Source organism: Cardiocondyla obscurior, linkage group LG14 (genome assembly GCF_019399895.1).
Source record: "Cardiocondyla obscurior isolate alpha-2009 linkage group LG14, Cobs3.1, whole genome shotgun sequence".
NCBI classification, from domain to species: domain Eukaryota; kingdom Metazoa; phylum Arthropoda; class Insecta; order Hymenoptera; family Formicidae; genus Cardiocondyla; species Cardiocondyla obscurior.
In genome coordinates this window covers 2,880,010-2,907,171 of record NC_091877.1, presented here as the reverse complement: position 1 = coordinate 2,907,171, position 27,162 = coordinate 2,880,010, and the positions used below count along the sequence as shown (strand labels likewise).

The 27,162-nt window shown below is 44.0% G+C and overlaps 1 protein-coding gene and 1 long non-coding RNA gene across 3 annotated transcripts in view; one reads left to right on the top strand and one right to left on the bottom strand.

The window, feature by feature from the left end:
* The first annotated feature begins 260 nt into the window (after positions 1-260).
* Positions 261-27,162, top strand: part of LOC139108285 (uncharacterized) — a 152,310-nt gene continuing 125,408 nt past the window's right edge. The window contains exons 1-2 of one of the 2 annotated variants that reach the window (XR_011546635.1): positions 261-1,219; positions 19,156-19,206. This is a non-coding gene — a long non-coding RNA (uncharacterized lncRNA). The remainder of the gene's footprint in view (positions 1,220-19,155; positions 19,207-27,162) is intronic. The other variant, XR_011546636.1, reaches the window with a different exon arrangement.
* On the bottom strand, positions 12,061-17,605 carry LOC139107865 (zinc finger protein Elbow). The gene is made up of 2 exons (XM_070665730.1): positions 16,825-17,605; positions 12,061-14,008 (listed from the first exon to the last, which is right to left on the bottom strand). The coding sequence occupies exons 1-2, from the start codon at positions 16,888-16,890 to the stop codon at positions 12,560-12,562; spliced, it is 1,515 nt and encodes a 504-aa protein (XP_070521831.1). The 5' UTR covers positions 16,891-17,605; the 3' UTR covers positions 12,061-12,559.

Sequence of the window (27,162 nt, the reverse complement as noted above, 5' to 3'; positions counted from 1 at the left end):
AATTCGAGCGGTTCTACAACTAATTTCATACCGGCGCGCAACTAAGTTCACACCGACGCGCGACTGCTCGCGAGTGGCGACGCCTGATTGGGCCCGCGGTGGCGTGATGAAAGATTACCAACCTCGCGGTCCACTTGCCCCTGTGATTCATTACCGTGTGGTTGTCACTTTGCGTCAGTTAACTTTTTGAAATTTTTAGTCAAACGTACTTTGTCCAGCGAGCGCGACGAATGTTGGGCAGGTACTTCCGCGTTTCGCGACGGTCCTCGCGACGATCGTCGCGATTTAGCGTGTCCTGGGGACATCGGGAGTGCGCGAGAAGTAATCGGGAGTGTCGGTCGAGTGGAGGATCGCGAAAATCGAGCTCGGGCGAGACGCATCGTTCGCTTGTCTAACTTCCGCGAGCAGCTGATGAGACTTTCTTCGTCTTGAGAACGCCAGGAGGACCAGGAATAGTCAAGGAACGTTCGAGAGCACCCACCCGAGTAGCGGATCGCGAAAATCGTCCTCGGGGAAGACGCATCGGTCGCTTTTCTAACCCGAGCGAACAGTCAGTGCGATTTTATGACTCTTGGGGACATAGGAAGTGCGCGGGGAGTAATCGGAAGTGTCGGTCGAGTGGGGGTTCGCGAAAATCGGGCTCGGACGAGACGCATCGTTCGCTTGTCTAACTTCCGCGAACAGCTGATGAGACTTTCTTTGTCTTGAGAATGCCAGGAGGACCAGGAATACGCAAGGAATGTTCGAGAGCCCCACTCGAGTAGCGGATCGCGAAAATCGTTCTCGGGGAAGACGCATCGGTCGCTTTTCTAACCCGAGCGAACAGTTAGTGCGATTTTATGTTTCTTGGGGACATCGTGAGTGCGCGGGGAGTAATCGGGAATGTCAGCTGAGTGGGGGATCGCGAAAATCGGACTCGAACGAGACGCATCGGTCACTTTTCCAACCGGAACAAACAGACTGTGGGATTTTGTGCAACTTAAGGACGACGGAAGTGCGCGAAGAATATCTGGAAGTGTCGTTCGAGTGGCGGATCGAGAATATTACTTCTGAACGAGACGCATCGATCATTTTTCCAACCTGATCTAACTATCTGGAACCAAACTAGCCATCGGTGCACAGGACTACCTCGACGGTGACGACGCAATGGCCTGGAGGTGAACAGTTTTGGAGAGGACGACAAGGCGACGGGTTAGCGCGTCGGAATTGCGATTGAACGGTAACGTAATATTTATTATACCTTGTCACATTTACCCGACGGTTAGCCGATTAACACGAACGTGCGATTAAATTCACCAGCGCGATAACAAAATTTTTTTTTTAACGAAAAAAAAATATTTAATCTACGTATTAATCGAGCGATCGACTGGTCTTTTAAAAGCAATTGAACTGTTTAATTTTACGCCCGGGTTCGCCGCGCGTATAACGTCGTCCGTATTTATGCAAAATACAAATTAAGCGGTGTACAGGGTCGCTTATTAACACCGGCTGGGCGCATCGTCAAAAATTGGAATATCGATTAAAACGACAATCGTTGCAACATATCGCCGAGCGAGAGTTTTCGCTTTTGTTTTTACAGGCGTCGAGTCGCTTACAGGGAGATGTCGATTTACGCGATTACGTGGCCGACACGTCGTATTTAATTCGGCAAACGTTGTGGATTATTAAATGAATAAAGCAATTAGTTACTCATCGGTCGAAGAGCCGCCGTGGCTGCCGTTTCTCCCACCTTGCCCCTCCATTATTCGAACCGGCCCAGAAGTCGGATAAACATTACAATCATCCGTCATTTCGGCACCCGTCATGCACGTTGCCCTCGCTATGATTCACTGCTCTCATTGCGATTCATCGCGTTGCACCCTGATAAACAAACCCGCTGAGCACCGCCGATTGCTCGTCGCTCCTCGACGAACGCTGGAAACAGCTGATTGCGACCCCGCGGCTGGCGTAATTTTTTCGACACTCGTCGACTTTCACGGCAATCCCGACCGCGTTTTCTACAACCTCTTCGTTTCCGACAACGATTCTCGCTGATCGTTTTCCCGTACGAAAAACGAAACGCGCGACGCGGCTTTCGCTTCGTTGTTTCACGCTTCGGACAATCGCGCGCACGTACAGCCACGAGTTTAAAAAAAAAGAAAAAAAATGAAAAAAGATCCGCGGCTAATTACGGCTCCACGAGGCTAATTGCTTCTTACCTAAGCGTTCTCTGCAGCCGCGTTTGAAACGAGCAAATTCAACGTGAAAATTATCTGAAATCTGGCTGCGCTCGTTCGTTATTATATTTCGAAATATTATAAAATATTGTAGGAAACGCCAAGTTTATTATTTTGCCGTTTATCTATTGATATTGCGAAAGCGTTTACGAGATTCTTTTATGCCGAAGCCGGTCGAGCGAATCAGCCGTGGTCGTTGAATCGCGTAACGAAAAATGGCAAGGCGAATGATTTATCGTAACAGGCTTATAATTCTATAATCTATAATCTGATCGCGTAATGAGCATCATTATCATAATGCTTGTCTTCGAGCCGATCTGATCACCCTGCCCTGAAATCTGTGATCATTTCCGACAACCCGGCCGGAGTGCCCTGGCGCTGCGTGATTGCACGTTTATATGATTCCTGTTATTTTCAATCATTACTCTTTCGCCGGTTTCCCCGCGCGTTCCACCCCGTTGCTCCGACCATCAACAGGTAATTGTTATAATGAACAGCGAAATAATAGGCTTAATCCGTGTTGGTTTCATGCTTTGTTTCGAGAGGCGCAGTCGGTACAATAGCCTGACAGAAATGATTCACTAAATCTATTCAACTGAAAAATATTCTCGTTTCGCTGCACCCGAGCATCCATTATCTCCAGAAATTATTTGCCGTTTTTCCCTAATTTTTAGTCGTTTATTGTTATCGATTCTCATATACTTGGACCTTTGCGGAAAAGGTAAAAATGTGTATTTGACGTTTTTCTTTTTTTTACTAATTTTTATTTTTATTATTATTATTTTTTTTTTTTTTGAAAGGTAATTTTATGTAATTATTAAACCTATCGTTGGGTTATTCCGCCCGTCGCCCGATGCCTCCCAGACCGTTTTCTCTTCTCAATATTCGTTGTTGCTCATGCACAACACGTCCTACGTAGTTAACTACGATCAATCGCGTACTATTTGTCACGAAAAATCGCGTGATATTTTTACCTCTTTGAAATTAACCGTACGCGACCCGGAAATCTACAAGAAAAAAAAAAAAAGAAAGAAACGCACGAAAGATATTATTATAAAATTTATATAGTTTTAATTAAATTTTAGACTTCTGTTTTCTTCAATTTTAGTTTCTATAGGCAAATATTTCTTACGTTGTTCTTTAACATTTTTTTTCTCTCAATGTATCCGCGTATAAGACGCGAAACACGAGTTGTTATCTAAATTAAAAAATCCACGTGAAAGGCACTTTTAAACGTTATTTTTATAATTCAGTTTCGTCCGTGCGAGCATCATGGCACGCTACGCTAATTAACGCGTCGATGCCTCGCGGCCGTAGCGTCGCCGGTGCAATTCCGAACTCGTGTATTGGATTTCCTGAATATTGCCGAGTAATTGTCTACCTAATCCCGATGACGCAGCTAAGTTTTCGGTTTCTCTGTCGGCGCGTATTTGTATGTACGCACACGCCGTTCCGAATCTCTCGATGGTTTCTTCTCCTTTCGCCCGACGGTAATCGATTATTATACGCCGGATATTTCCTTCGAGCCGAGTTGACGGGACCGTCGCGTAATCGCCATTGTGATTTGTGGCCCCGGGGCGAGATAAATTGTGTTGTACAAATACCCCGTAACGACCGCGAAAAGCTTCAGATCTCGACTAGGGTGAGAATTGGCCCGTTGCAACGGCGAGCAGCGAAGAGTAAAACCGATAGCATACAGAATCGCTCCGGGAAGCTAACTGTCCTTTGATTTCTTTGTTCGTCGCTATTTCTATTCAATTCCCGATCGTCACCGCGATACTCCGCTATTTTTCTTTTTTTTTTTTTCTTTCTAGTTTTTTTTTTTTAACGTAAACGGTTGATATAACAACTACCTTTGATTTATTCGAACGCAATCTTTTATCGATTAAAATATTAACGCAAATGTAATGAAACGTCATTTAACGTGATATCGAATTTTATACATTCTTATTCCCCGCGTGTTATAAAATTTTTATCGACGTAAACTTCACTCACGGTTATTTATTAAACGGACTTTAATATGTAAGAAGTGTGCTGATATGCACATTCGTACGCAGCTATCTTAATGATATTTCGTTAATTTGTGATCGTTTAATTTCCGCTTCTACTTCATTATGATCGCAGAAACTGTCGTAAATATTTGTACAGTGTGCGTAAATTCATGAAACTCGACGCATGTACTAAGTATACGTGTAATAATCTTCGGGAAAGACGCAAAGTGTCTGTATACACGTATACATGATATTAATACAAAATAGCGCTGCATTATCATCTTTCCCTGACTCAGCATTTTGACCCGTCCGACCCTTTCTACGTATGCTTTCTCATTAATCTTTTTCTGACACAATTAATACTGAATGATTGGTCTATCTAACAGCCGTCGTACTTATCGGAAATCGTAAAAGCAAGGATGACACGTAAATTTTTCGATTTTTTTTTTTTACCTCGGTTATTTCTCGACGATAAATCACGATGTATGCGAAAATTAAATTTATCTGAAAGCCAGACTAATCATAAAAGGAAAAAAAAATATATAATATATTTGTTGTTAACGCGATAGAATTGTTAGACCTAAAGTAATCCGAAAAAATTATATTCCTAGCTAATTTTTATTCGCATATTTTATTATCAATACCCGTTGCCAAAATACATGCAGAGAGACTCACCGGTTGATGCGCAGCAGCGGAGTTCTGCAGCTTCTAGAATCTGTAAAATAAAAATAAGAAAATTACGTGATGAGCGTTCGAATAATATTCAACGTTGAGAAACTTAAAAAGTAATTTTCTCGCGAGCAACAGAAAATGTTGATTTAATAGAAATTAAAAAAAAAAAAGAAAGAAAGATAATAATCCTTACCCAAGGGTTGCTCCGCCGGCGCATGATGCCTTTTCCGAGGCACTCCTCCTCCTCTCAGAATCCTGCGACGTCCAGGATGATCGGATCCTCGCGCACGGGACACTCGCGGAAATCGCGGATAATTACTACAATCGCGCGTGGGCTAATGACTTATTAAAACTCTTTCGCACGGCGCTGCGCGTCGCTCTCGTTTACCAAATTCACGTAATGAACTAGGTTGCCCAATTACTCAAGCGGAACACCCGAAGCAAACCCGACGAACCGGGTACGGTTCGTATGGTCTCGAATATCGGCGACGAAGGTACGTACGCACACTCGCAGTCAGGAATGGCTTTCGTGGTGCTGCGACGGCGGCTAGCGTACGTGACCTTGGCGCGGTGTGAGTCGAGTCTCACACAAAGCACGTGCGTACGTACGTCGCGGCGCGCCGGTCACAGAGAAATGAGGGAGAACGCGGCCTACCACACCTCCCCCCACTCGGCGGCCGAGAGAGGGGGAAGTCACGTACGCCAGCCGCCGTCGCCGCTCGTCGCAGCGAATGCCATATCTGACAACCTTACAGTGTGCGTGCGTTGACTTTTCCAGATTTCGATCTAGACGTAGCAATTATTGGTTAGACTCTCGTACGGGATTGAACGGAGAAACACTTAATAATGTAAAAGAAAACGGTGAACGTGCTAGAATATATAACTCGGATACGCGACGAATTAAACCTCCAACGTTACAGGTAGTTATACTTAGTCCTCGCGAAACGTTTGCCTCTCACGTGTTCTATGCTCAAAGATTAACGATCGGAGTGACTAACTCATACGAACCGATAGCTTTAATCGTCGCATTTAACACCTTTTCGGCTACGCACGGCAAGATATTCGTTCGCTGCGCACCGCGTGGCTCGCACAGCCCAACCAACCTTCAGCTGAGGTCGCAGCGACGTCGCATCACGCGAGGTACGTGTTATTTACCCAAACATTTTTACTTGGGATATTAGAGTATCTATAATCCACGTAGTTTCTTTATTTTACTACACGTTATTATTATACGTATATGTATCTAAATTATAAACCGTCCGTTTTATAAAAAAGAATATAAAGTTCTGGCTTTTTTTTACACGTTCATTGAGCTTACTTAAATACGTAGAAATACAGTATCGCGACATCTGTAAACTAGAATGAAAAATATAAAGCTTTCAACAGAATCAGATCGTTTTACGCGTGTCATGACTAATTGCGAGTAACCGCGCTGACGTCGTAGCTCGTTTCTTCTCGTCAAGATCTCCTCTTCGCGCGGCCGTCTCCGCCTTTTATGGCCTTGTAATATACAGTTGGAGCACACGCCGTATTTTTTCGCCGGCCGTTCATCATTCCAAGACTAATCTCTTCTACTTGGGTTGCGCTGACGCATCGTTTGTCTTATCCTTAACGTAGAATAGGCAGTCTTATGGCCCCGGTCGGGTCGGAGGTTCGGCCCCGTATCGAATCATCCAACTGCGAGTGGTCTTAACTTTTTCGGGCACGAAATTCATGTCCCCATGTGTAACGTGGACACATCCGTCATCCATCTTTCGGCGTTCTTTGCCCGTAGGAACAATACAAATTTACAATCTTATTTATTATTACTTTTGTCCAACGTGACGTAAAATATATGTCTTTTAAAACGTTAACTGATTAGCTTGAAAGTATAATTGACCCGTGAATTCCGTAGCGATACGCGCCGCGTTTTCGATGCTTTCCTGTCGCAACGTATTTTCCAAATAATTGTATCGAAAACGTCGATCAATAAATAATCTCGCTCGTAAAACCGCCTCAATCTACGGGGTAGTTTTCGAAGGAGTCCGAAATGAGAGAGAGTGACGTGAAATGACGAAGCCTGCGGCCACATAATCTCGTTTAGCGAAGGTAATTGCTTCCTAATCGCGCGCGACCAATCAGCCTAACTGCGTTAGGCTGTCTAATTCGTTTATGCGGCAATGTTGTATCGGTCTAACCCCTCTCGGTCCTTATCGAAGCACTGGATTACTCGAGTCCTTTTCCGCGTAAATCCCTTTCTACGATTCGCCCTAATTCCAATTGCGAAAGCTGTCGATCTATAGAATAGTAATCGCCCTAGCATTGATGCGTCTGTGTGTGCTTGTGGTCAGTTAATCGGCTTTTATTTCTTTCTCGTTGATTATCCTCTTCAGATTGACCGTCGCGATTCTGAATCTTAACTTCGAAATAAAAAGGAAAAAAAAAAAATAAAAAAAATTTCAAGGAATTTCCGAAAGTGAATACAAATTAATTTTACGAACTTATCATTTTTATATTTTGTGTATACTTGATATTCACGCCGTGCAGAAAATTAAGTTGATATTAAAAAAAGAAATTTTTAATAATAATAAAGAGACACATTTTTTGTTTACGCGTAAACAAAAAGTGGAGTACATAGAGGAGATAGTTTAGAGGCACGATAAAACCGGTTAGCCGACCGACGAATGAAAAGCATTGAATTCACTGGCGCCAACTAATCCGTTTGAAGTACTCTTCAGCAAGTGCCGCTGCTTTCTTTTACCGCCGTCGATGCCTTTCTTGATGCAAAACATTGCCGGAAGAGCACTCTCGACTAGGCACTTGATGCGTAACTTTCTTGTCACGGTCAAGAACAGACGTTATATGCCATAGTAGCCCGCGAGTAGCGTTCGACGGAAAATGATAAACACTATGACCGAATGATAAAAAGCTAATACGTGGAAACGGACACTCGGTGATTGTGAAATTAATTCCGACGTGCGGCGGAAAGATTTTTCTTTCTCTGTAAACGTTCCGCTTTCCCATCGCGCCGAAGAAAAAAAAAAAAAAAAAAAAAGAAAGAAAAAAACCCTTTCGAAAGGGTAGCCTCTCCAAAAAGAAGTATAAGCTTCCATGCGTTTCGACACAATCGCGATTTCAAGCTGGGATCTTGGCTGGGCTATTTTTCTACGTTCGCTTTCGCGGTATGCGGTTCGATAGAAGCTAACGCGGCTAAGGTTGGCTACTCATGAATACATTATCCTTTGTAACGAGGTGAATAGGTCAAGTAGATGGAGTCGCAGCGTCTGTCCATAAATCACTTAAAGGGCAAGCGAAATCACCCCACGTGCAAGCCAGCCCGACTTCTCGTGCATCTGCTTCCGCTTTTTGTTTCGTGCCGCGGTATCGGGGGCCCCCCCTTTCTCGCGAACGGAGCACGCCCCACGTTCCTTTATTCAACTTATCGTGAAATTACCGCTATCGTGAAATTATCGTTACCACGTTCTTTTTTTTTTATTTTTATTTTATTTTTTTTTTATTTTTATTGTCCTCGCATTCGCACAGGATCCCTCGTGATGTCGCGCGTTATCGATGCCTGTTTGCGCGATGAAAACACGATAATAACCCGCGACACGCGAATCGGAGATACCGTTTATGTATTTTGCAGCTTTCGCGGTGTTTCCACAGAGGGTGGAAATTCAGATACGTCTGATATAATAACAGTTACGTGCTTCGCCGTCCGTAAAGTTGGCATATAAATATTATCCGACCAGAAATCAATTTTACGATGTTATTTAAATAATTTAAGTTCCCGAAGGACGGTAAATTGTCATCGGCCGTCATCGGGAAATCGATGCTTTTATCACGCAATCGTTTGTTATATTGCAAATGATTTATTTCGATGTAGCGGCGGTGATTAAGGCTGTGCTTACACTGGAAACGCGAGTGCGCTAATATTGATTCGCCGTAACACGACAGAAGTGATGACGACCATAATTTATAATTCTCACCGGAGCATTTGACTGAACATTATTAATTTGTGCAGTCGGTTGAACGTTAGGCGAATTTGCATACAGTATCGGTCGTTACGTATCTGCATATAATCATTTTACATACAATAAAGCACTGTCACAAGACAGTTTTACAATATACATTTTGCGCGAAACACTTTTTTATAAATGAGGCTTGAGTGTCAGATTTATAAAAAAAAAATTTATGAAAAATGATTTTATTTTGCATTAATTACAAGATATCAAGGTTTAAATGTTAATGACAATAACGATAAATGGAGATATTAATTGTGTAGTATAATAAACCACATTTTTTTTTTTTTCCATTATCGATCGTAATTGCATATTATACTTAATTATCATTTTATGAATTAATAAATTAACGATTTTATATCTCCCATTTAATTATTCAATTTAAGCTTATAAATGGCATTACTCACATGCATCTATAATCAATGCAGTAAACATCATAAATATATCTCGCATAAAATATTTTTATGTAGTCAAAGTTATTCTGCATACATATTGCACGTGTGCCGAATAGATTACAAGATGTAACGTCAAAGGAAAACTATGAACGGGGAAAGTGGAGGTTTTTTTTTTTTTTTATATTTCACGTAAAAAGATTTTAAGCTGATCTGGGACGGTGACGGTATTAATAACTCAATTTTCTTTTTTCTTTTTTTTTTTTGTAAGAAACGATTTGCTGTATTTCAGTTTTTGAGAAAAGAAAAAAAAAAGGAAAATCAAACTCTCGAGTAACATAGAATAAAACAATGATAGAATAACGACGAGTTATGATAACGACACTGACGCGTGCCAAGTAAATACAAAGCTTTGTAACTACATATAAAAATCAGAGATACGCAGGGTCAACGTAAAGAATTAGAAACAGTGAGCAAATTCCTCGACATTCGCAATGTCTTCCGGTCATAACTACGAACGTTGCGTTATAATAAAGCTATTTACAAATTACAATACCTCGTAATAATCGTCATTCGCGTCGCTCTTCAATATAATGTCATGTACATACGTAAGGTTCGATGCGCTACGTAATATCGACAATATCGATAGTTACTAAAACTTTGGTTACGCAAAAATAGACGTAGATATATGTATTTTTTTTTTTTTTTATGTACGTATGTATATATCCGAACTATACGCCTTTTCTCGTTAGGGATTTGTTAAAGTTCACTTATCTATAAACAAATGTACAATAATTACAGGGGAAGTAGGACATTGATATAATTTATAAATAGTACATATACGGTGATTACATTATATCAATCATTTTATTTCCCACAATCGCAAAAACGGAGAATATTTCAGTCGAAAGTGATGAATACTAAATTAGTTACGTTGCAGTTCCAATCAATTTCGAATGAGTAAAATGTTAAAAAAATATTGAATACATTTGTTATTTTCCTATTTATTTGGCATTGAAATATTTGTGCGTGTAAAATGCCAAGCGAAGGTACATAGCTATTTCAAACAAGGAATATATGCAATTTGTCCGAAGTAATTAATCATACAATATTTCTACACCTAGTAAAAAGCAGATGATAAAATATTAATTTAATTCATATAATATTTTATATTCCCTGTCTACGTGCTAAAACATATTTAAATAAGAGATAGTGTTGAAAATTTATCAATTCAAATCTCATTAGGAAAATTGACTATTTGTAATGATAAATAACAATATCAATCAAGATCAAGTAATAAATAACATATTAATTCAGCGTCGAAACATCGAATTTATTTTTAATACATTCTTTTTTTTTTACGTAAACGTAAAACGTAAAAACAAACAACTCTATATATATATTTTTTTTTTTTAATTTTTTTTATTTATGTCAAACGTAAAATATTACAATTTTGTACTAAATTTATCATAGTGCAAATAGCCAATTTTTAAAATATATTTCTGCCAAATAATCGAACGAAGTATATACGTGACAGAACGTTTATCAATCCGATTACGACGATTACTTTCATTCGAAATAACATCCCCGTAATTGCGCGTTCATTAACAAATTCAAGTTACACACATATTCGCACGCGTAATAATCTCTTTCGCGGAAGCTCGTCGCATTCTCTCCCTCTCTTTCTCTCTGAACTTTCTCACTCGCAGAAATCACAGTTAAACATTGGTTTTTCGACGTTTGGTGTGGCACTCGTCATCCGATACTGATAGGTACGTCCGACAGAGCAGATGGACAGAGAACGAATGGAATATCGAAAAGTTTACTCTCGCGCGTTACGCAATTTTTTTTTTAATTGTAAATTAATATCTTGTCGGTTCTTCGAAAGAGCTTATCAACCTAACAGGCGCTGTTTAATTGCACACATCCAAAAGTGCGCCGCGTCTCTCGGGCGCGCCGCTGCCGTTCGATGCGAGCTTTCGTCACAAATTCGTCGTTTCTCGTCTGTCGTGAGGTCCGGTACGTGACGATTTGTTTTCCCATGCTTTTAGTTAAAAGAATATTCACGAGTTCGAGAGACGGTGCCGAATAATAGACGAAAGTAGTTGACTCTTCTACGTTTTTGCGTTAGACGTTTAACCCTCGGATAGCGGAATGTTTGGTCGCACGGAATGCAGTACCTGAGTTCGTCCGTTTTGCCTCGTAAGAGCGCAAGTTCGTCCATTCGTATACTTCTTTTATTTTTATGTTACTTCAAGATTACTGTATTTCAACGTTGACTTTTTTGCGCAAGTAAAATAGTGAGAGCAGATGCCGACACGTGATTGTCGAAATACAAAGAAGCGAAGAAGCAAATTCTTTGAAATTAATTTGAGAAAAATTAATAGATAATATTAAGGTTTTTTTTTTTTTTAAATAATTTATTTCAAATTTAATAATTTTTCGCAAGTAAAATAACGAGAATAGATGCCGACACGTGATTGTCGAAATACGAAGAAGAGAAGAAACAAATTCTTTGAAATTAATTTGGGAAAAATTAATAAATAATATTAAGTTTTTTTTTTTTTAATAATTTATTTCAAATTTAATAATTTTGCGTGACTTCTCGTTGATCCTCGTACATCGTTACTCAATACTGCCGTACGAGGGTTAATCGTTTGAAAAGTACTTAAAATGCGACAAGATTGAATCATTCTCTTGCAAAGCTGAGGTAGGCATACGCGATAACGGCGGTATTTTATCTTCTTGAGAGTGAAGGACCAAACAACACACAGCAGTATTATTACTATTATTTTTTTTTTTTTTTATCGAAAATAGCGCTCGCAGAGTGAAACGCTTTGATATCGCCGAGACGACCTGCTTTTAAGAAAAGAAACGTTATTACTGAAATATGTCAAGTATTTGTAAAATATACCAAATCTGTCTGCGGCAACGAAAAATGGTTCGCACCTAAAGATAACCAGAGGATGTTTCACGTGCGCATTACTTTCGAGTTCTATATTAGACTTTTCAACTGTAAGGTAAAAAAAAAAAAAAAAAAGAAAGCTTAGCGTTGTAGCTTACGGAAGACGCACCGAGTATACCATCGCGCAGTATAATCGAGAGCAACGTTTCCTACCGTTTCGGCATCCGTTCTACGACTTCCCGGGGTCCCCTGTTCCAGATATTCCCGACAAAAACGTCGCGTGTAGCAGAGAACTGACGCTCCTCGTTCACGTGCTCGGATCCGTAGGGTAATCACAGTTCGCCGGTCGACTCGTTTCGCGAGAACTCCCGTTGCCGGGAACTCATTGGTGCATCCCGGAAGTGGCACCTAGGCGGGATCCGTAGATAGAGTACGGCGAGAAGTACGCCAGTCCGGCGGTCGCGTGCGGATGCGGCGGCGGCGGCGGTGGCGGAAGCGGAAGACCGAGCGTCGACAAAGAGGGTGTCAGAAGCGGCGAGGGCTTTCCGTAGGGATGGTAACGCGCGGTGGCGAGCGGACTTAAGGGCGGCGTAGGGTAAGACCTCGCGAAGAGAGGATGAGTCGGGTGGAGCGCCGGGGGTGGGCCCGGCAACAGGGACAGCGCGGCGGCCGCGCTCGCGGGATCGTTCGCGCCGCTTGCCGACACGTTCGTGTGACTTCTGAGATGCTGCAGGAGCTCCTCGGACGTGGTGAATCTCTTGCCGCAGTACGCGGTGTCGGCCGCGATCCAGTTGCACACGTAGGGCAACTGGGTGCCCGCGGCCAACGCGGCGAGCTGCGCGTGCGCGTAAACGGCGCCGAGCGATCCGTAGGGCGAAACGCTGCCGGGTTTGTGATCACACTGAGCGCACCCGGCTGGACAAGAGCCCGGCGTCGCGCTCGCACTCGACTGTAATTTCCCGTTGGTCATATTCGCCACCGCCGCCGCGGCCGTCGCAGGGCTCGATAGTAGATGGGAATTCAGTTGACAGCCGGTGCAGAAGGGATCGCGGCATATCGGCATCAGGTTGTCCGCGGGTCCGCCGGTGGTCTTGAGCCGGGCGTAAAGATAGGGGTTGATACCGTTCTTCAGGGCAGCGTGATGGGACATGAGCGAGTTGGCCATCACGTCGATGGGTAGCTGACCGGGGCTGTAGCCGAGGTAGGCGGCGGTAGAGGCTGGTAGACTGACGCCGGGCTTGAACGTACCCAGCGGGAGATCTTTGATAGATGGATCGGCCATCGCTAGCACGCTGACAGGACTGTAGGCGGGTTTCACTTGTAACGAGGGACTACTCACGACTGGTTGACTCGTCTGGACGTCCGCCGTACTCGACGGCACCGACGGTCCCGAACTCCTCGACGCTGGCGAGTCGCGCGCGATCTCGCCGTTTGGCGTTGCCGTCTTTCTACCTTGCGGCGTAACCGCACGCGTCGACGACGCACTTTGATTGCTCGGGCATCGCTTGCCGCTGTTACCGGGCGTCCTCGATCGGCCGGACGTCGAGTGGCTCGATGTCGATCGCGACTCGTCCGGCGTGCACGCTTTCTCGCGTCCCAGGCAGGACTCGTACGGTTTGAAACTAGTCTTCGCGGACTCACTCACCGACGTCGGCACCGTCGCCGATACCGTCACCGTCGGCGACGACTTGTCGCGAGACTCTGTTTTCGATGATCTGTTGCTCGATGTCTTGTCCAAGGAACTTAGTAACGATTTGTTGGACGGTGGATCCGCTCCTATCTGACTGCAGGTCTGTGCGAGCAGCGCGAGTGGACTCTTTTTCGCATCCAGCTGAAAATAGAAATACGAACGATATTTTTATTATCTATAAAACGTAAAGGTTGCGTATAATATTTATATTGCGTGCAATATTTAGTGGAAAGTTCACGCTGAGATTTCTTTTCACGTGCAGTCGCGCTTGTAATGTAACTCGCTATTTTTATTCGAAAACAATATTTTGCATATTACAAGCTTATCACATGTAAGCCACATCATTTCTACCGCCCTTATAAAATTAGATTATTAATTTTTTTTTCTTTTTTTTCTTAATAAACCAAAGTCACAAATTTCTATGGTACATTTTATCACTTTAAAAATCAATGAATCATTAGCGTTAACGTTGATTGATGTGTAAAACTTTGTTATATTTATAAACACGGGGATGCAGTCGTTAGCATTAATTGATTCGCATCAGTAATAATTAATATTTGTCAATCGCAAGTCTGTCAAGTTCGGCCTCTTTTCAAACACACAGCACCCGTGATTTTCGATCAACCGCCACGCTGCAATATGCGAACTGACAACTCTCGAAACTTGGCGCGTGACGCGTCTGGACGTGGAGGCTAGTCCAATTAATGACGCGCAAACCGCAATCTGTAGCGCCACGTCACTCTTTCGCCGAGCGAGAAGTGACGTGGATAAAGGGTGCGTCGGACAAACTAACTTATCCCACGGAACGGCCCGGTCTTTTGATTTATCGAGGAAAATTTTTTTTTTTTTTTGCGCGCGCGCGCGACGTGTCCCCAGATTTTTTCCTAACGACCTGTCAACGTTGAAATTGAATTACTTCTACTAACAATGATAAATCTGCCGGTAGTAATTCGGAACTTGCGCGCCTAAATGAAATCACGACTAATGGTCTTTATTTACGTGCAAGCCGACCGTATAAGAGGAGACCGTTTTTCGCGCGGGTAAAATGTACATATATAATTTCTTGCAAATCTGGAATACGACTCGGCGAGCTGAAGCACCGGATGGATCGTCCGCGCGGAGTCTTTCTTTTGCCCCAAGAACGAGACGCGCACGGGGAGATATAATCAATACGCTATTGCTCGATACAGACGTCATTAGCGTGTAAGTGCGGGAATTAAATATCGGCGCCTTCACGTATCTCTCGGCTCGGACGGCCGCGACGGCGCACTCGGTATAATTAACGCATAGAGAGGCAATATTTCTCGCCGACTGATACGTCCACCGAACAGATGTTCCGCCGTAATTAAAATGCAACGATCATGCAACACTAACTCGCCGCGCTCACGGTCGGTCGGTACTAATGGCGCGACGCCGACAGATATTAATGCCGTGAATTGCAACAGGCCATTACGGCAACGCGAGGCTATATATTAATTGCGCTCGTGAAAGTTAACGGGAACGTTCGAACGTAATATTTTAATCCGCTAATGCCGCCCGCCGGCTTTTGATTGTCCGGGCTAATTTATGTCCTTACGAGACGAGAAACCCTCCCCATCTGCCCGCATCTCACGCGATTACTGTCGAACACTCCGAAAATTTCTTTTTCATCCACAAAGATCGTGCCGACTTCTTTGTAGGTGTAAGCTTTCGAAGAATAAAAAAAAGAAAGAAAAACAAAATTACGAAGAAATCGCTAGGGAGATCAGGGGAGTCAGAGGTAAATGGGATACATGTTCTTGTAAGAGTTAAACGTAAAAAAAAAAAAGAAAATAAATAAATAATGCTTTAGCTGCGTTTGACTAATGGTCCAGCTGCTGCGGGATGTTCCGTGTCAAACGATTCGTTTATTCTTTGGCGAACGCATTACGCGTTCAATTATTTGTACGTTAAATTACAAATTTACTTTGCACGCAAAAGATATTTTTATTTTTTTCTTGAGTTTTACATTAGGGAGACAATTTAAATCTTTGAATGTAAATGCCGCATCGACGGCGGTCTTCTCGAAAACCCAATCGAGCGCTCCATTTCGTTCGGTTTTCCCGTCCCTTCCATCGTCTTCCCCGCGTAACAATCAGCATTGTATTACCGAATCGCGTTGTGATTTATGACGCGCGTAAATCAGCGCGACGCACGCGGTGACTTTGCCAACGCACACACTCGCCATCCCCGAAATAGTTTATAGAAGTTCCTAGCGTAAAACGTGGCGTGCGTGTTTCCGTCGGGATTAACGAAACGACGACAGGCGACGTTAATGAGCCGCCGGGAAAGATATTTTCACTCGTGCACACACGCATTATTTCGAGCATTCGGCGTTGTTCGTGCACCGCGTTAATATATATAAATAAAACGACCCGCGGATTTATGAGGTAGATAATTGCGTGTCGGAATAAAAATTATTCTGGCGGCGTGCTCGATCAGTCCTTCGATTTTAGAATTGTCGATACTTGTGGTATCTCATACGAAACGCTCGTAGCGAATTACTTCTCACGCCGTCTGTTTAGTACGAACATTAACTTATCCCCGATTTATTTAAGATATATTCGAGGTAATTTTGTTCTTTCTTTTTTTTTTTTTTATTTCTTTATTTTCACGTACTTTATTTCTCAAGACGCGACTAAGCGGATATTGAAAAACAACGTTTCGTCACGCGCGTACGTTATTTCGCTGCGCGTTTGGAATGCAAACGACATGCGGGAAATATCGCTCGTTAAATACGAAGACTTTAAACGTTGAGAGATGCGTATCTCGACAAATCGTTAACTCGCGACGTACAAACAGGAACGGTGAGTATGAATAATGGACTCCGTAAATAGCGGCGTAGAAAGAGAGGGAGAGAAGGAGAGAAGAGAAGCGAAGAGAAAAGGCGAATAACGCGTAGCGCAGAGAGAAAGCGAGAGACAGAAAGAGAGACTAACCGTAGTAGGTAGCGGCGTGAGGTAATGATCAGGACGGAGATACTGATTCGCGCTGGACGTCAGCATCTTTCGCGGTCGATCTTCGCTCGCGCCGTCGGTCGTGTTACGTCGACGAAAGCACCACTTTTCTATCACACTTGACGGCTCATCGGCAATAGCGTGACTCGCCGCACTTTTTCCCCCTTACATCCGTCGCGGGAATGGAACAATGGTATCACTCTTGGACGCGAGGCCATACACCAGCCTGGCCGTACGGCGGTGACGAACGGCACTTACTCGCGCGCGCGACGTACGCGCCCTTTTTCACAAGCACCAAGCCCATACGGGGAACGGAAAAGTGGATCGTGGACACCTCGCGGCCGACGGGCGTTCGCGGCGACGCGCGAAAATAAAAAATGAAAGAAAACTGGTCGCGTTCACAGTGAGGACGTTTTTTCTGTTTTTTTTTTTTTTTTTCCTCTCCCTCCGCGATGCCAATCCCAGCACGTTGACGCGGTGAGACTCGACTCGCGACTAAACCGCTCAGAGCCGTCAGAGCGGCCGACGTGGAGGCAGCGGTTGCCCTTCTCGTCGCCCGACCCTCACCACTCCACCAGCGTTCAGCTGACTTCCCCTACTCGTGCACCGCAGATTCGTGCTCCCCCGGGAAGCGTCTCCCCTTCTTCGCGAGTCCGCGACAACATCGTAGGGTGGGCCCCTTTCCCTCCACCCCGTCCTCGGGCGAAGCGGACGGTGTGTATCGCGGCTACGGGCCACGACGCCGCGGAGCGGCACGGAATACCACGAGCGTCGACGACTAACCAATGCGGGCGAAAGAGGCGAACGCAAAAGGTGACGGCGACGGTGGCGGTGGCGGCCGTAGCGACACGGTGGTCGTTGTCGGTTCGCGCTACGCCGACACTTTTGCCGGGTGCGAGCGACCCGGCCAACGACGTGTCAACTGGCGCGAGGTACCCTTTCGCAGCTCCCACCACGAACCGCGGTCGCTCCGGGAGTTCCTCTCGTGTATGTACCACCGGCACCAGCTCCGATACTGTTACACCTTCGACGTCTCGCTGACATCGTGACATTAAAGAGGCGTACGAACGCCGCCGCGCGCCGCCCGGCACCTGGACGGTCTCACGATGCGCGCGAATTGATAGAGGCACGCTCGCGAGAGAATCGCCGAACCCGATCGTTCGCCGGAAAATTGCGCGCCCGCCACTTTTATTTTTGCCGACGGGAAATAAGGTGCCGGCACGCGAGGGAAGCACGGTCGTTTCCTAAGCGTTCGAATTAGATTCTCGATTCGCCCACATCGAACGACTATTCCGTACGATCTCATTGCCTGCTCTTGAATTGGAAGTATTCGCGTAAAAAGACTGTGATTCCGGCAAGAATTCCTTTTATAAAGACAGTTTCTTTTTAGCGAGGAATCGAGAGATACGCGTTTAGCCTTTTAGTCCTTTATTTATTTAGGAGAGTTAATTCCGACGGGAGGAGAAAAAAAGCGGAGGCCGCTTCACGCGTGCCGAGGAGGTTTTATTTCATCGTCGCATCTCAGTGCGTAGAGGCAATAAAGTATCGAACAATATAATATATGAGCAAGTAGAGCGTGAAGCAGTATAACCGTCGCCTTATGCACTTAACGCAGCCTTTGTTCGTGCGTTTACGACGACGCACTCACGCTCGAGATCCAGTGTACACTAACGTCATCGAGGCGCGTTATAAAGCTCGATCCGCAATAAAAAGACGCCCGAACGGGTATAGATTGTAAAAGGCCTCCCTATCATTTCCTAAGCGCGCCTGTAAACACGCACCGGGTATTAAACGATGAGAATAGTTAGAGCTAAGAGAAAATCTTCTACCATGATGCGGGATAGTGTAGATTAATAAGTTTTTCTTCTTTTTTTTTTTCTCCCTAAAGCTCGGTATTTACAACCCTACGGTAGCTATGAAAATTCATTACAAGTGCCGACTTTAAACTGCTATTTGAAAAAGAAAGACTCCGGACAGCACCTGCACCAAACCGTTCTCCAATCCTGCCGTTTAACACATGCGGTAATATCTTACCGTGGCCGTATTATTTGCGTAATTACCGGAGAAACGAAAGATAAAAGATAGGCAAGAGAAAATTAGTTCTTTTGTGACTCTTGGACTTGGCTTTACGTCGTGGCACAGTTTCTTGCGTCGAAATCGCGAATTTAACGAATTAGAGTGTCGTAGACTATCCCGCGAGTGTCCATTGCGCGTTAAAAATCAAACACAAATTAATTTATATTAGATTTTATTTATATTAGATTTAATTTACATACTGACATGTCTACAATAATATTTTCTTTTTTGTTACAGTCACCGGCAGAACCTTATAACTCCGCTGAAGCTCAAGCAGATTTAAGCAGGGTAAGTCACAAAATTTTTTTTCGCAGTTTGTATTTGGGTATTTTGAATCGGCAAAAAATTATCATAATTAATTGATATCCCCAAATAATGACTCGCATGAATCGGGACCTTTTAAAAAATAGCGCACGCGAAGCGTGCGAATGGTTTATTCTAGTTGTCGTAAAAAAAGAAAAAATAAAATAAAAAATAATATGTATATACGTGTAATACGTATAATAAATAATATGTATAATAATAAAAAAAAAAAAACGCTCGTAAACTTATCACACATTAAATCTTTTACAAACGTTCCATTTTTGGCAAGCGTATTGAAACAGCTTTTTTGCATTCACGGCGCGTGGGTTGAAATTTAATACGGAAATAAATTTAATGCGAAAACGTTTAAAACGCCTGCACGTTGCGCGCGAGGTCTAATGCATATTGTAGCAATTAATGAATTCGACTAAAATGGATTGAAGTGGTAATGGCGCTGGTATATGTCAGCGGATACGGATGCGCCGGCGATGCATCGAAACGCATATCAATTGTTTCATGGAAATTCGAGTGTCAATTCCTCTCATTACTATACGCAAAATTATAGGATTGTGTAGCTCGCATCGGCGATTGTGTTGCGCGTGCCATGTAGGAATGGTGATTTACGTAATTCGTATTGATTATTGAATCGTGCATTATCTGTATGTAACCTGATTTAATTCGGCACTTTAATTAAATACTCTAAGAGAAGACTGCTCGTAATGTCAACACGGAGTTTGGGCGGGCTGTATTTACCGAATACAAAACATGACGCAGTAACGATGACCGCGCCAATTTCCGTCGCAAATTAAAAAAAAAAAAAATATATATATATATACACATATATAAAACAGATTGAAAAGTTTTGATTGAGAATCGCGAATTTCCGAAATTAATCGCCCACCCGAGAATTGATAACGATGATTTGATATTAATTGAAACCTCTAATTGAATCTGATGCACGCCGGAATATCGTGCATGCGAATTAGGCGAGTAACAAGCAACAATTTCGCGGTACAGAATATTATTTTTTTTTTTTTTATGAAGATACATCTGCATCTTGTTTGTAGCAATTCAGCGAGGGAACGTAAACCGCGGTTGTTTCTCTTTTCAACGCAATTTACGTGCGTTTTTCGATAGCGCGGCCGTACGTCTGTGCACGCAATCACGTGACGTCGTTAAGTCATAATAAATTCAGACTGCAGCGCGTAAGATATCGCCAAGTTCGTAATTTCTTCGGTGCAGCTGCTACGCGCAAGAAATGCTAGATTACTTGTTACTCATTTCGACTCGCTACCCTCCCTCGACTCGTTCGTCGTCGTCGTCGTCGTCGTCGGCTGGTCTGATGTCGCAGATAATACAAGACACTCTGCCAGGCTCCTTCAGTCGGCGCCACATAAACACGTCGTCCTCGTCTGTTCAGACGAGGGGGAGTAGAGGCTCGGATAATTATACACCGCTCTCATCTCTCACCAAAGCGTATCCTCTAACTAGCGCTAATAACGCCGCTAATGCTCTTCCGTGGAAACTGTTCGTATCTAACAACCGCCCGGAACGTCGCCCGGCAGGAAGATAAGATAGAAATAGCGTCGGGATATTGTCCGGGCTTCTTTCGGATGGGAAAACATCGGCTGGAGATTGTGCAATACGGGTTCTATTAGAACTATTAACCCATTAACTTTTTACGACGTTATTCTGAATTAAACAGCACACGCAATGAAACTGCTTTGCACAAAATATATATTTGATCGCGGTACACACGCATTTTTTTTTTTTTTTTCCTCTTTTGTATCAATATTGGCAGCTCTCAATATTTTCTCTAAAACTCTGACAAATGTATTATTATTATTATTATTATTTTTATTATTTTTTTTTCGTTAAAGCACTTTTAGCGATATTTATAAAATGTTCAATAACTTTTTCGTGAAATTAAAAAATATTTCTACATATATCGCGTAATACATTTTGACATTTATTTTATTGCAAATGTAGGTTGGAAAAATAGCAAGTATTTATGGACTGATTTTGAGGGAAACTTTTTATTTGCTCTCGATGTAAAAATTTGTTCATTCAAATCGATTAGTTATATATACATATACATACATATCAACTATGTGGGACATATTTAAACGTCGCATGTGCCCGACCGCTGATCCGCTCGCGATTATAAATATAACTTCGGAGCAGAAAATATTTTACGCTCGATTCAGCATGATACTCGAGCATTATGTCACGCGTTTTCCGTACGCGAAGTGACGCAAAAACAAAATTTGCATGACTTTGTATTCAAAAGCTATAGTTAAGGCGCACGGCGCATGGTTTGTGCGAACATTATCGTTATCGGTCTCCGGTAATAACAGACTGTGCAGCGCGTTGCGCGCAATTACGTGAACGATTTATAGGTTTTCGTCACGCAGTCCTACTTCCTTTGACTTCTTAATGAGTGTGCCAGGCTTCTGAAGTTATTCCGTCGGGAAGTTTCCATTATTTTCCATCATCTCGCAATGAATCATACTAATTACGCCTAGGAGCAATATTTATCGCGTCGCTTGAAAATTGCGGATAATTGCGTCAAACTGCCGTCCCCGCGCCGGCCGATTTTTTTTTATTTCGTTGAATAATAATACTTTTGCCGTCTCTCTCTTTCTCTCCCGGAGCGATCTCTTAATCAATCCGACGCGCTAAAATAGTATCTCGTCCGCGCTCTCGAGGCGCTGTGACTTTGTCGGCCCGTGATTCCTCACGCGTCATCGTGTCTCACCGTGGCAAGCTACTCGGGGACGGATAATCACCCTCCGTTCACCGCGCATCGATCAGGCGAAGCGTAAACACGATTAGTATAACGCACGGGTAATGAACTAATCCCGCCACGTCGTCGACGAGCACGAACGCGCAACGCCCGATCGACGATGCTCGCGCAACGTCGTTGACGTTTCTCCCTTTCCCCTTCCGTCGCCCGCCGTTCCTCCACTTCTCGCTTCGGATCTTCTTCTTCCACTTTTTTTTTTTTTTTTTTTTTTTATTTCCCTACTTCGTCTCCTTCCTCCTCGCGTGCGCTCCAGAAACGAGCGCGTTATTTATGGGTAGTCGGTTGCAACTCCACTGGCGCATTCTGCACAAGGGCTGCACGAAATCGACAGCTGTCGCCTCGTTCGGCAGCTCCGTATATCCATCTCCCCCTTACCCCGGTGCCCCGCCACCCTCTCGGACTTTCCACCGATGTGGCAGCTTCTGCCGTATATCCTACTCCTTTGCCCGGAGGTTAAGTTTGTCATCCTATTCACGTACGTACGTATCCATGCATTATGTACCGGCGGACGTATAAAGCGTCGTGTTAGTCGCGCGATATTTCTGCGCGACATGATTTCTGGTAAAAGCGCTTAAGTGCCGTCGTTGTCGCCGGGTATCGGTTGACAGGGAAAGAAAATTCGGCAACACATAAATACGATAAAACTTGAAAAAGAAAAAAAGAAAGAAAAAAAAAAAAAATTCTTGGCGTAACGATAAAAACCGTCTCCCTCGTGCGTACCTTTCGGTTTCGGCGATAACTCGTCGCGCAAACTTCCGCGAGGTGTGCCGCGAGATAAATGAGATACCGCGACGGCGCGAAATATTTCTGACGCAATCGCGAGCACTTCGTTCCCCGGCCTTATCTAAAATGAAGTTACACGCGGCGATAATTATCGCGATAATTTGCGTCGCGAGCCAATAACGTCGGGGTCCCTCCGCTTTCTCGGTTTAATGGCGAGGAGACCTAACGCTAAGAGGGCGGGTGCTCGCCAGCGCCGATAATGGATAGCCGCTTTACTAAGAATCATCCGTCCGATGTGCGAATAACGGAGAAGGGGGAAGGGGGGGGGGGGAGGCGCATACACGTCCGTACCGATATGAGCATACGGAACGTGTACCGGCGCAAAAGCGCGTTATTTATGTCCTCTTTGTCGGGCTATCGATAACCGCTGCGGAGAACTGCGGCACGGCACGATGCGGCGTGGCGTGGAGTAGCGTAGTATAACGTGCGGCGTGGCGCAACGCGGCGCGACTCGGCGTGGCCTAGTGCGCGGCTCGTGTCGGTGTATACGCACATAAATAATGCGAGCGCAATTTCCCATGTAATTGATGGGGCTCCCCGATCCCCGCCGCCCGCTCCCGTTCCCGGTTCCATAATGGTGAGTGAACCGGGCGCGGGATGTTAGCCGGAGAGTGCACCCCGCGGGGCGTAAACTCGACAATGCCTTCGTCACGCCGCGCATTGTTTGCCACCGCCGAGAGTTCACTCTCTCGCGGCTTGATTTACCGTCTCCGGCTGCGCTCACGAGTCGCGGACGGCCCCGCAAAGAGCGTGTACCGAAATTTTCGCCGGGAGACATCCCGGCTTCTCTTTCCGCTGTCACCGCGGCGCGATCCCGCGGAGCGAAAGATACGAACTTAAAAGAGAGGGAGAAAACGTAAACTTTTTTTTTTTTTTTCATAGGTCGCTTCTCCATTTTACTTTGAATGTTACTTGACCGTTAATGTTTTTTACGCGACCACGCGGAGATGTAATAAAGAATTGAGGCAATAAAGGTGCTATAAGAAAAAGAATACGTATACACAGAATGGAAGGAGAATAATTTTAGAAAAATTTATTATTTCTTATTGCATAAACGCGACATATACATATACATTTTTTAAATCATTGTTATGCGTATCTCCACGTGCGTATTCTACGCGGATTTGTTCGTTCGGGACCCACGTCGGCGATTCAGAGTCAAGTTTCTTCGCGCAAAAAAGGAAATTGATGGCGTCGATCTGAACGAGACTCGGATTTTCTTTTCCATTTCCTTTCCGAGGCCGCTCGGAACGCGGAACACGTTGCTTCCACTTCTGTGTATACGCAAGTACACGTTATCTCGTTCCGGCAATCCGATCGGGCATCAGGCCGGTCCAGACGGGCAGACTAGATTAGGAAGGGTTAACCAACGCGCCGGTGATTTAAATCAATGACGGCGGCACATCTGCTGGCAGAGATTAATGATTAGACGCACGAGAATGAAGCCCGGGACTCGGCGCTTTCAGAGATCAGACAGATTAGAAACTAATTTAACGAGCAGCTTTCATCTTGCAATCCAATATCTATCCCGATCCCCCTTGCCGTATCACGTGGGCAGCCACTACCGGGTATATTGATTGATCGATGTCGACGATGCGGTAAACGCAGTACGGCGTTTCACCGCCTGGATTCGTCTTCGGTTTCCATTCCCGAAGCGCATTTTTTTGTCACGTGTTTGCGAAGCAAATGCTGTTTTATTCATAGATACATTTCATTTTTAAATTAGCCTTTATCAACGTTGTTCTGAAATAAATGGGAACTGTTTTAATTAATAATCAAAATCGTTGCTTTTTTTTAAAAAAAAAGATTTTCGCAGATAAATTTAAAAATCTTTTTTCGGGCGAAAGAAATAAAGAGAAAGAGAGAAAAAGAAAGAAAGAAACGCTGATATATGTATACGCTGGCTGGGACAAAGTCACGCCTGTTCGCCCTATTCGCCACTCAAATATTTCATGTTGACACTTTCGACATTAACTCTATTCGTCAGGGACTTGTGCCTATCCACGGTAGCGCCGCATTCATCCGCGCGACAACGTCGGTGCACGCTCCCTCGGCCTTTTCTCTACCTTGCGCTACGTGACGGGCAGCTGTTCGCGCCCCGTGTGTCCCGCGTCCCCGAGTCATTATGTGCAAACTGCGCGCGTCTCGTTGCCTTTGTCGCCGGGAACGTTCTGTTTAGACAGGCCTCGTTTCCGGATGTCCAACGCGAATTTCCCGCCTCGGCGACGTTTCGCCGGCACGCAGGTGCGCCCGCCTGACCATTTCGTCACAGGTTGAGGAAAAACGCGCCACTTACGCGCGTCTATTCTTTTTTTTTTTTTTTTTTTTTTTTCCCTTCGTCTTTCCGGCGTCAAAAATATTTATATCGTTTCGCAACAAAAAACGCACCTTACATTCCGTCGCAGGGTTTTTTTTTTTTTTTCTTTTTTTTTTCGTCGATGCTGTAAAACGCGGAGGGTGCGTCTTGAAAATATAGATATGAGTGTTCCGCGGTTAGTGGAAATTTTTACGACAGGCAGTAACGTTATAATATCCTCGTAGAAAGTTGCACGTATTGATAAGAGTTTCGTCCGGCGCTTGATTATAATTTATCTCGCGATTAATAATAAGCGTTAAATGCATTTTACGACATGCCGCGTAACATTTACGCGTCGTGCTCGAAGCTTCCTTCATACCCTCACATATGTCCTTTCTTTTATACGTTTTATTCGGTACACCTAATATCGGCGCGCAGGTATCGCCACGGAATACTAAGTTGCTCTCTCAAATAAGGTCTCTCAATGTGTCCCTATCGAAAACTATCGAGACGACGTCGGGATCACGAGATATTATTCTTTGGAGGATAGCAGGCGGCACGAGGCGCGAGGCATTCGAATAGCGAGCCCTCGCGACCGCAAATCATTCGGGTCCCCGCCTCACACCGGAACCGGCTAACAGTTTTGTAAAAAGCTTTTGTGAGTTCACCGCGCTCGTAACTTCAACTTTGTCGCCGACGGTGTTTCCATCGTGGGACAGGAGACGACCAGACCAGACCTGTACGTCGGTGCTAGTGCGGCAGAGGGATTACAGCGTAGCACAAAGGGGTCGACGACGGCGAATCCGCGGGGAAAGGCAGGGGAGGAAGAGATAAAGCGAAGAGGGTGAGAGAGGCGCCTCTCTCTCTCTCTTTTTCTCTCTCTTTGAAATTACAGCCTCGTAACTCCCGGTAAGCGGGAAAGAGCGTATGTGACAGCGGGCGGACAGGCGCGCATGGTTTTCCGGAAGTTTTATAGCCATCAGGGGGAGTGTTTCCAGGGGTGTTTCGGGCCGAGCTACCCGGCCGTTGCCTTACGCGGTCTCCGCCGTTACACGGTTCCCGCATTCTCGTAAACAACCGACCAGACGTGCTTATCGTGTTCTCGCGACGCGCGCCGAGACTCGGTACCTCGTTTTGATGCACATCAATTCGTGTAACGTTCCGAAGATACGGCAATAATACGCGCGGCGATAAAGATATCCTTTAAAAGGCTTAGCCGTCGATCTTGTTAATTCTCTCGCGGTAAGATGGATCACGACTGCGTTTTTTTTTTTATATAAAAAAATTTTTTTTTATTATTATACAGTATGCCTACGCTATTTCTTAAGTCATGTGGTCGCGGCTAATTTATCTTTCAGTCGTTTTTTAATTATTATATTCTTTATATCAAGATCGTTCGAGTAATGTTCCTCCAATTTTTAGCCACGTCTTTCCCGATAAAGTTTTAAATTTTGCGTCTGCACATTTTTTTTTAATCTACATTTAAATGTATCAGAGATGTTCACGTATGCATCGATTGCAAAACTAAAATTCTACTTGTTCAGTCTTACTCGAATAGGTGCGGTAACCTTGTAAAACTGGTAACCCGCAAATTAAACGGATAAATGTTTCAACTATAGGATGGTTGCGTGACGCAGGTTATATATGTATTAGTCGCGTGTACTAGGATTATAGTTCATTTAATTGCGCCATAAATCTCGCAATCGCGATGCACAAATTATTTCGGTGCATGTTTACAGCTCTGAGTATAAATACAACTTGGTGCGATACTGAATTTTTACGACATTTATGTCACGAATATTCACTTTTATTCATCGAAATTATTAACTTAATTTATATTCATGCAATTAAGAAAAGAAAAAAAAACAATTAATATCCCTTAGATCTTAGATTTAAAGGAAGTCATCGTATTGCATTAAAATAATTTTTTTTTTAAATTTTGTTTTAATCTAATCTCATCTTTAAGTTTGATATTTTATAAATGTATAAAACAAGTGTCAAAAATCGTGACGCGTGAAGTGATAATGCCATATAATACTCCAAGCATGCTCGAGAA